We start from the raw sequence: 17,308 nt of genomic DNA, 5'->3' as shown, positions 1-17,308 counted from the left end.
TGAGAACATAGTGATGTTTCAGGGATGCCGTTTAGGGGCTCTGTGTGTTTCTGATGAGGAAAACCGTGGTGTACACAGCTGCCTCTCTCCCTCTTTGTCCTCAGCTGGGAGAAGAGAGATGACATCACATCTTGCTAGTGCTGTTATTTGGAAGAAATTGCATTTCTTGTTGGTGTAGAGCTTGTCCATTTAGTCATCTTTCTAGAGGAACGTGTGACAGGCCTTGTTCCACTGAACCTCACTTTTACCAGTGTTAGAAAGGCTTCCACAGCGTTAAAAATAATCTAACATCTCTGTAGGCCAGATAGGCAGGATCCACTAAAGGATCATGCTGTTTTGAGGGACCAGGGAGTCTGGTCAACCCCTTCTAATGGTAAAATTCAGTCTCTCTTGTGATTAAACTGGTGGTCAAAATGTGCTCATCTTACTAAAGAAAATCAGTGTGCAGTACTGCTGTGCAGAAAGCAAGGAGCAGACACTCAGGATTTGGGTTTCATATTGCCATTGCAGTGAGAAGTGACTCCCCTGACTGCTGAAGAATCATAGGGAAGTCAAATCTCATTGCTGGCTGTGCTGTTTTCTGTAGCAGAGCTGTTGTGGTTCCGGCTGTGGAAGCAGGACTGGGATTTGAGAACCCAAATGCCTGAGGTATTCCTTTTTTCCACAGGGAATTTGTCTAAAAGGGGTGGAACAGTGACAGATCTGCTAGTCTTCGTCCTTCATAGAGCCATTGCAAGGCCATCACTGTCAAGCCACGTAGGGTCTTTAGCAATCAATCCCGTTGCTCCTGGGGAAAAAAAGGCTGGTGCACAGAGCAGCCCTGTGGACCATGTGCTCATGCCAGGATTTAATCCTTTATATCAAGGAGCCAGGGATGCTGACGGAAGCATGGCTTTGGGCCTGCAAACACGATCTCTAAGGAGATTCTGAAGGCGATGATTGGCAGAAGAAATCCATAAAATGCATAAATAAATTGCTGTCAAAGTAGTCTGCTATAGAGACTTACCACAGTGCAAAAGGGAGATACAGCAGTGGTGACTAGTCAGACTTGACACATGCTTATAGTCTAGTAGAACACATATTCAGGTTGTTAGTAGGGGAATAGCTATTGGGAAAGAAGAATGAGATATCAAAATAAATGCTAATTTGGATAACCAGCTTCCCTATGAATGCAAATGATTAAGTGCTAAATGAGTTGGGCAAGTCAGGAGAGGTTACAATCAGCCGTCTGTTTTTCACATGAACATAAATTTTGATTGTGAAGCTGTTAAGATTGAAAGATGCTTTTTATGGTGTATCCATGACTCTCTAAAACTTCTGTCATCTCTTGTCAAATGTTATTTTTCTAATGTTGCATAGCTGCTATAGGTACAAGGCCATGTGAAATCCAGGGAACATATGTGCTATTTTCACAACCCTAAATTGTACAACTGTTTACTAAATGCTAGAAATCTTCAAAGCAAAGAGTTGATGAATAGGGCAGTATCCTTGACATGCTGGGCCAATACCTTAAATCACACCACAAGCGCTCTGTTTGAAGTCTTGAACTGTTCATGTTTCCACCAGGCTCCAAGTTCCCAGTCTGTGAAGGCCACTTCTTCCCAAAATTGCTTTTGTGACTTCAATTCAGAGTCTGACACTTGCATATAAACCAGGAAAAGAGTTTGTTTAGTTAGAGCTGACACAGTCTTAAGCAAATCAATTGCCTTGGTCCCAACAAGGAAGGAAAATGGGATTAAATTTCCTAGCATAGATTGTAAAGACACAGTGTTGGTTTGAGCTTCACTTTATTTTTGGCAGCAACTGTTTCCAAATTTTTGGAGAAGAAACAATACCTAAACAGCTTTGTTTCCAATCACAGGGAAAGGAGAAAAATCTCATGGGGAGTTTCAGGGCTACTACTAGTGGTCTGTGGTGGGAGGAAAAAGATGACTGAGGTAGGTCTGCAGAGCCCTGCACTGAAAGGCAGAAGCTCACTTTGTTTCCTTAGCTCTCTGTTGGTGAGCCAGCCTCTCTTCCAAAGTGTTAGCGTGGCACACGACCTTCAGGCAGATGCACATCTGGGGTGCACCCATACAGCACCAGGCCCTGGCAGATCCAGCCCCTAAAGTGGGGGGCAAGGCCACATAGCCTGTGCCATGTCAGTGCCATACAGGTGTGCCAGCCAGGATTAATCTCTGAATTGCCTCGTAGTAAAGAAACTGGGTCAGAGTGACTGCCTTGGAGAGTAGCCCCTGTGCATCTGGAAGGGTATGCCTTTAAAGAGTGTTAAGACCTTCATGGCTGGTTTTCTTGCTCTGGCTTTGGTTTTGTGTTCCTGAATCATGTAGAGTTGTCAGAAGCATGACAGAGATCTATCTACTCACTGTACTGTCAAAGGTCATGTAGTTCCTTCCTACCTACCAGGGTTAACTTCTGGGAAGCTTTATGAAAGCTTTTTTTAAAAAAGTGAAGTTCCTATTGAATGACATTGTCATGAGACTTTAGTGGAAGAGTTTTATATGGTTGTCAAGCCCATGTGCTAACATAAAACTGTCTCAGTGGAATCCTGCAGGCAGCAGTGACGATGCTGGCCTGTGGGCTTGGTGTAGCTCCTGATAAAGGTGCCTGGTGAAACTGGAGAGTGCCCATTGCCATCTGCCTTCTAAAGCCTCCTAAGAGCGAGCAGGAAGTGCCACCAGGCTCCTCTCAGATGTGTCTTCAGACCCTTCCCATGGCATGCTGTGGGTTTCACACTCGAGGAAAGGATCAATAATGACTCACAAAAGCTCTGCCTCTCAGAGGGTTTGCTGGCAATGAGAAGGTTTTCGCCAAGTCTGCATTCAACTTCATGTGTTTTTATTTTGTCTGTGACTTTGTGAAAGTAGCATCTCCTTTAGACAAGCTCTGTAGACACAAAAGATGGTTCTTGACCTCCCCTTTCTTCTTGCATGAGTGACCTGTACCACCTGTGCCTCCAGAGCCTCAACAGCAGGATAGGAAGGGTGGTGCTCCGCACTTGCTCAGGTACCCTCAGACCTGTCCATCTTTAAGGAAAGTCCCGTACCATCCCTCAAATGCAGTTTCGCTGCTGTAATCAGAATACCCCCTGCCAGTGTTTAGTTGTCATTTGTCTCAGCATGCTCTTAAAAACAGCTGAATCCCGCTCTTGTTAAGCACTGCTCAGGCAGAACTCCCCCTGAAATGCAGGGAGTGCCTGAATGAGGATTACTGCACTTTGCCCAGATTTCCTACGCTAGCAGAGAAAAACCCTCTTCCTTTGACAGAATATAGTGATTGCATAGAGTAAATCTGGACGCAGAGCGTATGGTTTGCACCTTATTAATCAATGGAGAAAAGCACCTGTCATCCAAGGTTCATTTCACAGTATGGGGGCTGGCAAATAATAAATAATAATAATGTGTTCATGCTGAGGGCTCTAATCCCACCATTTATTCTCCACTAGCAGACACCTTCTTCCTCCCACTTTTCTTCGGGTGCATTTTGATTTTAAGAACAGCAGGGTAGCTACTTGAGATGCTTTTTAAACTCCGTTTCCTCTTACTGTGCATGTGTTTGAAATACAATATCCATTCTATATTTCTTCCAAGCTACATATTTGTTGTCTGTCAAGTGGAGTTGCAGTCTTTTAAAATCAACTTAAGAAAAAGAAATAGGAATAATTAGTTTAGAATTGATGCTGTGGCATCTGGCTCTGTTTTCTACACGCAAATACCAGTAGGTTAGTATCTGGAACAAAAGAAATGGGACTGTTTGTCAGGAATTCCTCTCAGGTCCTTCAGAAAACACAGTCATAGTTTATCAGCAGAGAAATCAATGATTTCTGTAAGCATTATTCAAAATGTTCAAGATTTAAAGCAGCTCGCACTTTCCCAGGATCAGTGGAAGAGGGCTGCCAGAGAAGTCAAAGCTGAGTTAGCATTTACTGTTAATTGGTAAATGTGAACCACAACATCATAGCAGATCTCCTTAAAAACTGTGCAGAGGCAGACATTTGGCCTGAGAGAGGATTTGGCTGGCCAAACAATACCCTAACACTGATTTTTTTACTATGTCAGAGGGATTTTTTTGGTATCTCGGAAGCAATGTTTCCCAAAGCAGAGGGTTGGTTTTTTGTTTGTTCTGGTTTGATTTTTTTTTAAAAATAAAAACCACGCTGAGCATTCTTCTCCAAAGGCAAACAATGTGATGGTAAAATGCATATTTTTTACTTTGGACTATACTAAACCATAATACCACTGCATGTGTGAAGTAAATCATAAATCTCTGTAGTGACTAAAACTGTATGCAGCCTCTCCATGAGCAGATTTTCTGGAATAAGAAGAGTACTCTGGACCTTTTCTGGTCCTGGTCTTGGTAGCTGTTGCACATGAGTGGGCTGTTGACCTTGGACTGTGTTGCCGTCTGTTAAAGACATGTATGGAGATGGTTTGTCTAATCCAGGATTGCACAGACCAGAATAGTCATTGCAGTGAACAGGAGTGTGTTAAATTAGAAACCTAATGGGAGAGTAGATTCTGATCTACTAATAGAATATCAAAGCTTTAAAAAAAACCCAACAGGATGCTTTTAAAATGCAGTAGGTTGCCTGATAATATCTAGTACAAGTGAAACCTTAGATTTGATGAGAACAGGAATCTCCTCTTAACAAATGAGCCCCACTGACAGATATTCAGAATTCCACCTTTCCTCCATTAATATAAGGTTCCTGAGTACAAAGGACCTTCCTTCTGTGATGGTCGTAAGTGGGTTGTACCCAGAAAGCCCCAAAGAAATGTGCTGCTTCCTTGGGCTGCTGCAGGACAGCTGAACAATGAGGGCCTTGTTCCTGGGGCAGGCTCATAGGTGTGGTTTTAAAACTGGAGTTGGGGGAAATGTTCAAACTTCCAAAAGGTTCCCTAGTAACTGGCAGATGGAAACTTTCATTGTTTTCAGATGGGGTCTGAAAGTAGTGAAAAAGTAGAGCTGATTGGGGAGTGCAGATGGGACTGAAGCATTCACAGCGTTCTGACTCCGCAAGGCACAGTCATCTGCCTGAACAGCTTGAAGTTTGATTTTAATTGTAATGTGAATTTAAAAAATGTAATATGAACTCATCTTCTGGTATAGAGATCAACAGGAAAAGTTTAAAATTAACTGCAGAGTGTTGAGCTTCAACGAAGTAGGGCAGGTTGCAAGTATGGGGGTCACAGCCTTTCCCATGACGTGCACAAACCCCTCATTCCTAATATTTCAGAATGGATCAAGGACATGAGGATGTAAGGATATTCCTGGTATTCTTAACTATCAATCATCTTAGCCTGAGATTTTTTGCCATGTTAAGGTGTTTTCTACTGATGTGAAAGTGGTGAACGTATTTCTTTGACTGCATTTTGCATTGGCTTTGCAGGGTACTTGTGCTGCCTGGCTCTTTATAGGCCTGTGCTAGCACTGGAAGTAAGCAGGTCATGGGAAGATACATGGGGTTGACGGGCTCCACACACTCATGTGTGGTCACTGCTGGCTTTGCAGTAGTTACAGCAGTGAAGAATCTACTGTGCTGAATGATCTTACTGGATAAGTAAATATAGCAAAGCCATCTTGCAGACCCAGGTTATGGGGTATGGGCTTCAGCCTTTTAAGGCTTGAGCTTGCAGTCTTTGACCAAGTTGACTTTCCATTGAGAATTTAGCCAAAAAAGCTAACAGTATCCTGGCCCTTAGCGTGGAACAAACCCACTGGAGGTATTTGTTTAAGTGTGAGTCTACCCTTTTTTAAATGAAAGCCTGTTTTGTAGATTATATTTCCTTTGCAATTATCAAGCATGCACATACTTTTTTCCAAAAGACTGTTTGCACTTTGGGAATGTATTATGTGAACCTTCAGCTAGAAGCAGGAAAAACCAACCTGTACCTCTGTAGCTGTATGTGTATGGCATGGAATTGCTTAGGGAAATAGGGAAAATAAAATGGGATGCTGGGATGATCAATCACACAATCTAATCAAAGTTCTTACTGTCCTGCAATCACTCCAAGAGGAAGATGTGCCTGGAGTTAGTTCTGGATTATGTATTTTTGTTTGAATCCCCTCCATTTACTGACAAAGATTTCCTACCGTGCTGGTGACTCAGATCAGCTAACCTGCTGATAGTGTGCTCTCCTGCCAAGTGAGCATGTGTTCTGCCGTTAGAGCTCAGATCTCAGAGCAAAGTCCCTGTGGCTTCAGCCGTGACATTTACCTGCGTTCTGTGAGAGAGGAGAAAACCCTCCACATGAATCGAACAGTGGTCATCCTTAGTGTTGTGCGACTCTCTTCTCAGCAGCTTACAGCTATAGAGGAGTTGTTGGCTACCCTCCCTGTGCAGGTATCAGCTAGAAGAAAAAAAAATCTAGGAGTGCTTGAGCATCTGTGGTCGGCTAACGTGGTCCCAACTTGGTTGTGAAGGTGAAGGTTTAACAAGCCTCACTCAGGGGATGCAGTTCATTTCTGGCCTTCTGGGCTTCCTGCATCAGTCACCTGCTCACAGGCTCCTGTTTCCAGAGCAGCTCAGGGGAGATGGAGAGTTAGCCATGGTATAGTTCTTGGGTTGTTCCAGGCAGCGTTCACATTTGCCAGTCCTTGCCTGCTTTCCAACTCAAAGCATTAACTGGTTCTGTATAGCCTGTGACTTCCCTATTTCTCCATTTTTCATAACTACACTAATCTGCCCCCCTTATCCTTTCTGGTTACCCATTTACACCTGAAAATCACCTTTCCTTAGTATCACAAAATCTGTTGTTCTTTGCTATAGTTCTGTTCAGAATTTTCTGTATGCTATAGACACTCTATGTGTAGGGTCATGTCTGCTTTAAATATTGTTTGGTATTTCACCATGTTGGCCCATTAGTTTTTGTGACTGTTAACCAGTACCATAGTGTTCGCAGATAATGTCAGAAATGTCATTTGCATTGTCTACAATACTTCAAAAGAAATCAGACACATGGTTATGTTAATCAGAATAATTTCTAGGAAGACCAAAGGATTGTGCTAGTGAGCAGGATTAACTTGTGCAAAATGGAGACATCCAGAATATGTACGTTTGCTCTATTCAAGATATGGGTGACTGGCCAAGAGAATTGAGAGTTTCTAAGTGTGATTTGTCAGATGCCACCTGGAAACTTGTTAAAAAAAAAAAAAAAGTAGTCCTTAATGCAGTTGAGGAGGATGTGACTCGGATTCAGTTGTGGTCTAGACATTTCCATGTTCCTTCAGGGAAACTGCTGATATCAGGCAGACTGTAGAGTGGAGTTGAGCCAAAATGCAGATCTCTACCTGTCAAGTCTTTAAAGAAGCTCTGCCACTTTGGGAGTACGTGTGGTGTCCAAATCAATCTGTAGCTTATTAGTCAGATTAACTCAGAGGGAAATATTGACTGTGTACACTGGCCTGGCCTGGGGAGGGGAGCAGTAAGACAGAGCTGGCAGCAGACATCCTTTCTGTGCCACATGGGCAGTGCAGTGCACAGCTGTAAATGTCAGCAGCGCAGCACAGAAATTAAGATTGTTGCAGTCTCAGTCATGTAACTTTAGCGATGCCTGAAACAGTTCTTAAAAACAGCCTGTGCCCTTGAGCTGGACTCCAGTGATTTATCTTTTTTCTTCCTTTGCTTCTTCAGATGGGTATGCATTTTCTCAAGAAGAACACGGCGTTGTTTCCCAGTCGCAAGTTGTTCGATCCTACGATACAACCAAAAGGAGAGCAGAAATGGAATAAATGGTTCTTTACTTGTTGGGTGGCGGGAATAATGGGATTTGGATCAATGCATCCACTGTTAACACATCGTAGACTACGGTTGGCAGCAGCAGCCAAAACACCAGAGAACTCATTTTTGTGGCCTTAGCCAACAAGTTTCTGTGTTCTCCCTGCAAACCTTGAGTACATGTTGTGGGGGGAAATAATTGTTTGAAATCAGTTGCAAAGCTCTGCCTAAAGTTTTGTTTATGTTGTTATGAAGCGTTTGACTGTGCTATGTGAGGTGTGAAATTAAAAACAATGTTTTACCACTATTTAAAACATCAGCATAAGGTTTTTCTGGGAGAAAAGTAGAAAATTTATGTTCCATGAGAAGTCAGCCTTTGCTTAACGGGGTGCTGAGATTTCCTGTTTTGTTACGCACAGACCAAGCACACACGGCTGCATGCAGACCTTACTTCATTTAATATTCTCTGTTTACTAATTTGGTTCAAATTTTTAACAGACGATTTGGCATAAAATTTTTGATTGCAAACAGTCTGTAGCTGAAAATGCTTATTTGTCTTCATGTGGCAGAGTAACACAAGATAGTAATGAATGAATTAGAATATTTCTTGCCCTCTTACAGAATTTATTAGGGCTCTATGTTAGCTTTCTAAAACCAATTAATAGCTTACTCACAAAGCCAGGATGTGGAAGTCAGAGAGTGCGCCAGGGCAGCTGCCTTGAGCGCATAGCATTGTGCTCAAAGACTAAACCAAATAGGTGCCTCCTGGTAACTCTTCATGATGTATGTGGACGTGCACTTCAGGTGTAGCCTGGGATTTCTCTCTATGATCCCATTCCCACTTTAACAGTAGGACAAAACAAGTGAAAACTTAAAAGGTACAAGCTTGTCAGATGTTGATAAAGATGATGTGCGTCCACACAGGAGGCTAATGCTGTAACCCTAAAGAAACATTCCCCTGACCGGGTAGGGTAGGCTTGCAAAGGAAATTTAGGAAGGGTTTAGACACGTGTGTGCACACACATGTACACACACAGCTGGTCATTGTGAGGAGACGACCTGCTGTTTGTTTGTTCAGCCAAACCAGTCCCTCTTCTAGATCTGATCCATCAACAGGCTTCCTGACACACTCGGACCCGTGAGCCCTAGAAGGAATGCTGACTTCACGGCCTTGCTGTGCCAGCGGGACAGGCGTGCTGCTGCATAGATTGGAATTTTGAAAAAAAAGCAAAAACTGGAGTGTAAGTTAAAGCTGAAAGAGCTCTTAGAAAGCTAATGCTGTCCTCCAGACAAGTTCTATTAATTTTAGTCGCCAAGCCACGTTTCTGAATAGCATAAAGTAAATACTGCTGTGTTTCAGGCAGGTTTTGTGGTTAACGTATACTACATCTGTGTGCTTAAAAAGTTGGTGTTGTTTTTTGCCCTATTGACCATCATCCGGAACTTTTTATTGATTTAAATATATCCAAAAGCAATTTGAATATGAATATTTATTTTTACCAAGGAAAAGGAAAACGCTAGCCTGGCCCACTGGCTTAACCTTCCTTAAGACTTGTGAGTAAATGCCAGTGCTCAAGTGTCATAGTTCAATTCCCAGTGCCACCTCAGAGGTTTGGAGTCCCCTTCCCTGTTAAAAAGCAAATTTTGCTCCTGCAGAACCAGGCAGGATTGCTCTTGGATTAGGCTGTTGGTACAGAGAGAAAAGTAATCACCTTCTTTCTGCAGTGCTAATGAGACAATTATGCAATAAGGGAAGTGTGCAAATAATTTTGCCATAGGCATGACTGTCAAGGGGCCAAGGGTGGGTGTATGTATTTTCTGGGAGATTAATTTTTTTTAAAGGCATGAATACTAGTGCAGAGAATAAATGAGGGGAGGGTAAGCCTGATCCCAGGAGCTTTTGAATCCTAATGCTGATCTAACCTGTTAAACACTTTCTTTTATTTAGAAACAAAATCTGTTTAGGAAATGTGTGGTGTAATCCTGTCCTCAAAACTGCTAACTGGTTCTTCCTTTTGTAACAACACAAGGAAAATTAACTTCCCACTGAGACAAAGTGAGATCAGCTTAGTCTTTGTACTCTAAGCCACACACTAAACATTGGTATGTAAACAATTTGGAGACTTTTCATGAGAATACAGGAAAAAAAAACTTTTTAAAAACCTCTGGATTATAAAGAAGGGCAAGTAAATGTGTTGAGCAGAGAATAGAAAGAACCCTGGAGTCTTTTCTCTTCTTAGTGCAACAAAATTTTACAGAACATAATGAGAGATGCTGGGGAGGAGCAGCTGTCATCTAATGTGATTTATTTTATTAGTGCAGACTATGGGCTGTATCATTTTGACCTCTCTGTAAATTGAGGTCAGTGTGTGTCACAAACACAAACCCTCCCTAGAGTGAGTAGTGGCTTAGATTGAGGTACGTGTGTTGGATGTCAGCTCAATGGGAATTACACATGGGGTTTGTCACAGGGCTATACAGTATGTGACACAGGGGCTAGCGGGTCAGACTTTATCATCACTGTAAGGCCTTAATCTCTAGCCGAGTTAATCCTGTAGAGCCCACCCAGGTCAGGACCTGGCATTCTTCTTGCTCTTTGCAGTCATTACAGGAATGAATGTATTGCAATATCCTGTAGCCTGACTGTTGGAGTTGCTTGTCTTGGTGAACAGTGATGAGGTGTATTCCGGTGGTGTGTTAGCAAAAGGAGAACAGCAGCCGCTCTGCATCAATGGAATTCCTTGTTCATTAATGCAAATGCATGTAGCAGTAACAGCAACCTTTGAAAGCGCTATGTGAAAGTGTTATCAGCTAGACAGGGTATCCAAGCAGAAGGAATGGGAGATTTCTGCTTGACTGTTCAGACTTAACTGCCTAGGGTTGATTAGCAGTGGGTTTCTTGGGCAGCTCTGTGCACTGACCAAAGTGCTGGTGGTGGGGGTGTGTGCTGAATATTCAGAAGCAAGTGGTGATTTTCCTGAATTAAACCTGGATCTGGTTGCTTCTTTTTGTAACACCGTAATCGCTGCTTGCATAGAAGCTGCTGTTCCTTTAACGATTGCCTAGTAGCAAATTAAAGCTGGCCAGCGGGAGCCTGAGCTGAGCACTGCTGAGAAGTCTGTTGACATTTTCTTTTCCTTGACAGGGCTTCAGGTCTTGCTGTAGGGAGCTAGCATGGGAAGTCAGTAATAACTTGTCAAGGAGAAACAGTGAATAACCAATAAAAGTATCTGAGTCAAACTAAGCTGCTAATGTATCTAAAAATGTGTGTGGAGTTAACATGAACTATATGGGCTGTAAATTAAGATAACAGTCAAGCCTCACTAATCTGCACTTCACCAGACCACACGCCTCTTAGTGCACGCCAAAAATGTGCAGTCTCTTCCCCTGCCTGAGCCAGCAGCTAATAGCAGATGCTGCAGGGAAGTCTCCTGCTACCAAGATTATATTACTTTTACAGCATGTACTGGAGTGTGTTTGCTGGGAGACAGTTAGTGCTCATAAATAAAGAGAAAGCTCAGGTGGACAAGAGTAAGTGAGATGCAGGGACTATGACATGGTCAGTGGCCTCACTGGGTGCATCTTGACCCTCTATGGACAGCCCCAAGAGCTTGGGAGGTGCCTGGTCTTTACACTGTCCCTGTCCTGCAGTCTTGTCTTGCCCTTTTGGGCTAACTCACCATATCTCCTGTTTCGCATTGCCTTCAGTCATCAGTGCAGACTAGTGCTGCCCTATTTACATTCTCCCTTGGTTTTATAAATAATGACTTAATTTCATTTTTAAATACTCTGAGGGCCGTACTTTCACTGTTATGCCTCACAGATGAAGTTGAAGCAGAGCAGCCCTTGAGCAGGTGTTCACCTCCAAGAAGCACTTTGGATTTGTCAGATTTCTCCCTAGTTTTAAGGCACTGAAGATACTTTACCTTAGTTTTGGATCATCACACAGTATCAGTTCCTTAAACTTCAGTCAGTTTGCAGGGAGCGCTCTTTCTGTCTTGTTGAGTCTAACAATAAACAGCGATGATATGAAATACCTGGTGGGTTGGAGGAGAATTTGGCTCTGCCTATGCTATACCTGGTGGGTATATATATACCTAGGTCACAGTTTGCTCCTGAAACATGGCACTGACCGTGCATGTTCCTCAGTGTCCAGACAGTTGGGCTACTTCTGTCCTTATCAGGAAGGACTCTTGTACTCATCTCTTCCAGTGTCTGTCTGTGCTGCAGCCCCGCGCCTCCTTGAGGTTGCTGAGCACCAAGCAGATCCAGATCCTCCTCCCTACCTTGTACCTGCAGGGTCACCTGGACACAGCCCTGAAGCTGTCCTGCAGGTAGCTGTTAGAGGCACAGCCAAAGTGCCTATTAAATGGGGAGAGTTTTGAATTCAAATCAAGTGTTGTTCCTAGCTGTAACTCATAATTGTCACTGCAGACAGTGCAGAGGTATACAAGAGATGGAGATTCAGCAGGTTATGAATCTGATGACTGGACTTGTACACGGCCCATTCCCATCCCACCGGCCAGGCCCTGCGTGAGCAACTGTGTCACTTGGTGAGGGAGTGAACAGGCAATGGCACTTCTCTTTAGGGTGTTCCTTATTTGCAGCCACATCACTGTTCCTCAGAAGCCCTCTGTGCAGGAGCTCTGTCCCAGACCACTCTCTGAAGGGCAGCTCTGCACCCAGGCTGAGAGAGGCAGCCTCTAGGAGCTGCCCGTTCCGTACCATGGTGGCATGGTCGTCTTTGTGTCATAGGCAGTGGGCGGTGGGACTCTGCCAGCAGCAGCCGGGGTAAAACAAGCTGTTCCAGGAGCACAGCCCCTGCTTCTTTGGAAATGACCTGTTAGTGGTGATGAGGTCGGGCCTTTGATGTGACCTGAGCTTTCAGACAGGTAGTTTCTTTCTGGAGCTTATTCCTGGTGCTGAGCTTTCTGGGTTGACTGCAATCAATTCCTGTTAGAATGGAGTGAAACATGCTTTCACCCATTTTTGGTACCGTACACAAAAGGCTTGGTGCTTTGTTGGGCGAAACCATGTGTGTTGATTTCTTCATTTGAGCTTTCTCCTTCTGTATGGGGTTGGGGCAAGTCTGCTTGGTTTGATTACACAGTTAACACACACAGCCCTGTTCCCATTTTATTTTCACTTGTCTTATAATATTGCTTACACTGAGTTCTCAGAACTGAATAGCTCCAGGAGGGAGAGAGCTCAGATCCTTTCACCTGAAAGCTTCATTATCTAAGAATGATCTCCACTACCCTTCTGTGCTTGTGACTAGAGCTGTGTGTCTGGAGAAGGCCACAGGACAGGGTCAGTACAATAGATGACAACAAAGTAAATCCATATGGGTACAGAGAGTAACTGTCTATACCTTTTCCATACCTAGCAGCAAGATTAATGGAGCCTCTGAGCCTTGTTAGCAAATGAAAACCAGAAAGTGCCCTGTGCTGCTTGGCCACACAAGTGAATCCCAAAGGTGATTGCTTCTCGGTGACCTGCAGAAAGCCCAGACAGCCTGGCTGGGTTTATCTGGCTGGGAATGTGCTCTCGGATGGGCTGTCTGGACTGGGAAACAAAATAGCTTGGCCAAAACCACTGTTGCTGTTAGCGGTGAGGGAGGGAAGGGATTCTTTGAGATTCCCTGAAAAGCTGCGATAAAGCTTATTTCTCTGGTTCCTTCCTCTGGCTCTGGGAAGGGAGGGAGAGCGCTATGTTGTGAGCCTGCGAGGCTCTGTTACCTCCTGAAGCTGAGCTTCCTCTGGTGCCAAGCTGCAGTCCTGGGCTTGGAGAAAGGGACCACGTCCCTGCCAGAAGCCTCCCTGCTTAGTGTCCCGTGGCTCTAGCAGGTTGTTTTCTGGGTTATGACAGATTGCGAAATTGTTTACTGGCTGCTGTTTGCCTCATGGAGCCACAGGAACTGAGCACTGAAATTATGTCAGTCCTGACAAGGAATATCTTTCATGGACAGTTAACGGGACTTCTCCTTAGGTGTTGCTCCTGGGCAGGTTCCTATCCCCTAGGCCAGTGGAAGGGGCTTGTTAATCTGGGGACCTGGGTCTCTTCATGATAGAGTGTGAAGCCTAGGGGTTGTTTCACTGGATTCGTGGCCTATTTATTTGCAGTGTGGACGGAAGGTGAAATAGCTGAGTTCTAGTGTTTCTTCAGAGCCTTCCTTTACGTATGAAAAAGGTGAGACAAGTTCTTCTGAAGTCTGCCACGAGGGGATTTTTCTCCCTCAGCATCTCTGTAGCTACTAAAGAGAAACAGAAGCGGGTAAATGACAATTTCTGGGTGGGCAAGCCCAGCAGTCACACGGACATCTAATGATGAAGAAAAGACTAATATATTGCCTGACTGTCACTGTGCATAGTCAGGAGGTCAGCACCCTTGTTGTTATGGAGTGACGAAGCCAAGGGAAAAGACCAACATTAACAGAAAGACGTGATTGTTTTAAATTCTGACCACCTTACTGGGTGGCTTCCCTGTGAAGATGTTCCAGATGTTGTCTTGGCATAAATTAATGAACTTCAAAACATCTGCAGGGTTTCTTAGAAACCATGGAATTTAACAGACAGCGCATATGCTCTCCTTTGCTATTCTGGTGGGTGTATGGATTCAGGAAGGGAATGCAGGCACTTGCTGTTCTTACTGTCAAGAGCTCGTAGACTGGAAGGTTGTTCAAAGTTGTTTCTCAACTCTTTTTTTAATTAAAAAAAAAAAGGCTCCAGATATAAAGCAATGAGGCAGCCAAGCCCTCTGGAACTGTGTGTGCATGTGTGTGTTGGAAGAGTTGTCCAATTTGAAAACCTCCCCGTCCCTCCTCCTGGCCCTGAAGTGCAGCCCATTGCGTTGTGAGGTCAAATATTCAACAGCTTGAGTGACACGATCTTTAACAGCATCTTTTTCATCAGCGAGCCAAGTTATGTGCCCGCTTGTCTGTCATATCTGTACTCGAATTGCTTAAATATTGTTTCAGATGGGGAGGTTTTAATCTGGATATGCAGAAAGGAGTAATGCTGTGGGGGGATGTTTAATTGGCTCCCAGCAGAGTAGCAATGGTGTGTGGGTTTTCTCCTCTAGAAGTGTTACCGTTTTCACATCCTATTAATGTCCTCTGGTAGTTTAAATACAGCATCGCATTACAGTGGAGTTTGTTTCCCTCCCAGACTGAATACAAATGAAGGTCATTTACTTGTGTTTTTAGAAGGTTCAGAAAACTTAGCAAATTTGTAGCTTTGAACAGCATTGTTGACTGTTGTATGTCCGCACAAAAATATTTCCAATAAACCTTTTATTAAAACAACCCAATGGACTGAGGCTTGTTTGTTTTATTCCCCTCCCTGCCTCCTGCAAGTTTTGCAGCAAGAGTTCAATGTTAAATGCATTTGAGATTTAGCCTGCAAAGCTGGTGAGTGGATTTTTTTTTTTTTTTTTTTTTGGGTGACCATTTGGGTGTGTTTTAAGGGCCTGCTTCTGTTAGTGTCAAGGACAAGGCTTGGGTTCCTTTAGGGGATCTTGAATCAGGCCCCAAATTCAAGACTAGCATGGCAAAATAAGAATGGTACTGGTGAGCTTACAGCAGGTACCTGACTGATACTTATGTAGTGTCTCCAGGGGGGAAAACCATCTTTTTGTATAAACCGAATGGACAGATATTCTTCTACAGATGATACATTTGATCTCACCAAGGCTTCACCAAAATAAACCTTGGAAATCTTTTGTCCCAGCTAAGTCACGTAGACACAGCAGGGGAAAATTAAGCCCTAAAAATCTCATTTCCTCCCGCCTTGCAGCTACATTTGCAAGAGGCTTTTTTAACACTGGGCCTGCACGCTCTTGCGTTAGCGGGGGGAGAGCGGTCTGATGACACATCACGATGCGAGGTGATGCAAGATGATGAGATGTTTTTCTCCAAACCATTCTGAGCGCAGGGGCAGGTTCTCTCCTGCTTCTGCTTGATTGGGAGTATCACATCCAGCCTCTGCGGATGGTGCTCGCCTGATGCTGCCGAGCTCGCTGCACTGCCTTGCCCAGAGAAGTACCTCTCAAGCTCACTTGCCTCAAGCAGGACTGACAGCATGAAGCGCCACGCAGAAGCTCTCATGTCCCCAGTAGCTCTGCATCCAAATGCTCCAGGGGGTACATGCTGTGATCCTCTCTGCTACAGTAGGTTCTTTCCATTTAATGAAAAATTTTTTCATAGTGAGCTGTGGAACACCTTGTCCCTCGTGCTGGGCCTGCTGGGAAGCTGGGGGTGGCGCACCGGCAAGCCTCAGCAGCTCGGCCGGGCGAGCCTGGGCGTTACGACCTCGGGGCGCAGCCGAGTCAAGGCAACAGCATCATCCTTCCTGACCAAAACCATCGTGTGTGCACCAAGTCAGGAGTGATACTTGAGTCATGTCTGAAGTTAAATTTGCAGAAAAGACTGGCCTTATTAGATTTTTTGGTGACCATGGGCAAATGCATGTTGTAAGATCCCTATAGAGGGTAAAAGTGTAAGAGCTTTAGCAAAGAGATCTTTTTGTTCAAGTATTATTAGATACTGGAATTGAACAGATTTTATCAGGAACAAAATTAGTATTTATATATAGTTTGGCTAAAACTTTTCCTCCTTAGAGTGCTATAACCTGATGAATGTGGGTTTTTTTGTTACAGATTGCCGACAGAACCACTTTTAAGAGCAGAGAGAGACTTTTTTAAAACAACAAATTACTTCTGGATTTTTTTAAATTAGGAAACAAAAAGGAGGTGTAAGCCAAACTTCCCTTCTTCCCTTTATGAGTCATTGCTTGTGCACATTTCAAAATACTTTTATCCCAGAAGCCAGACCTAGTACCTGCCTTTTCTTTGCAGAGAAATAAAAAGGCAGTGACGACTCGTTGTGTACCCCTGTTGTGCTGCGGTATATGCCTGCTCCTTCCCTGGGCCTCCGCAGCAGCAGTCCAGCCCACAAGCGTGTAGCAGCAGGAACTTCACTGTATGTTAAGACTTCTCACACATCTGGGCAATCAATTAAGCCCAAGTAAAATTGATGATAAACTTGAATAAGCTTTATTCCGTTGGTGTGGGAGAACTTGATGCTTAGCTGATTGCTCCCTGCACTGTCATCTCTTGTACAGTGCACTTAAAGTGAAATGATTCTCAGAATTGTTAAATGTAATAGATTGCTTCTTAAACCCCTTATTAGATATATTATTTGACTAATCACCTCAGAGACTTTCCCTCTAACAGTTTGACAGGCAAGGCTGTGAGAGTGTCTAGTGCTCATGTCCCAGAGCCAAATATTTGCTGGAGCAGCTGTTAAGTCTGTTGCCAGCGGTCTTCAGTGCCTCATACCAGACCAAGGGAGAATCAAAGTCCCTAAACCCGTAGATTAATGCTCTAGTCTGAAATGGGAGCATTAAAAAATAAAAGTGTAACTGAGAAAGGTCTGGTTGAGGAATGTTAAGCAAGAAGATTTCAGAAATATAATCTCTTTCTGGGAGTGCTGCTGCAGCAGTACCCAGCCACCCAGCACCAGCCCTCCCTCCAGCACAGCCCCATGCCTCTTTGAGCTTCCCCCAGCGTTTGGGGTGCAGCAGGCCCTCAGAA

General features: G+C 44.0%; 1 protein-coding gene across 2 annotated transcripts in view; it reads left to right on the top strand.

The window, feature by feature from the left end:
• ATP8A2 (ATPase phospholipid transporting 8A2) overlaps positions 1 to 15,020 on the top strand; it is a 300,975-nt gene extending 285,955 nt beyond the window's left edge. For both annotated transcript variants that reach the window (XM_075083904.1, XM_075083896.1), the window contains one exon: positions 7,634 to 15,020. In XM_075083904.1, the coding sequence (XP_074940005.1) occupies positions 7,634 to 7,731 (98 nt within the window). In that variant the 3' untranslated portion in view covers positions 7,732 to 15,020. The remainder of the gene's footprint in view (positions 1 to 7,633) is intronic.
• Positions 15,021 to 17,308: the final 2,288 nt, after the last annotated feature.

Source organism: Phalacrocorax aristotelis, chromosome 1 (genome assembly GCF_949628215.1).
Source record: "Phalacrocorax aristotelis chromosome 1, bGulAri2.1, whole genome shotgun sequence".
In the NCBI taxonomy this organism is placed as follows: domain Eukaryota; kingdom Metazoa; phylum Chordata; class Aves; order Suliformes; family Phalacrocoracidae; genus Phalacrocorax; species Phalacrocorax aristotelis.
Note: the sequence above shows the minus strand (reverse complement) of the source record. Positions and strands in the feature narration are given on the sequence as shown.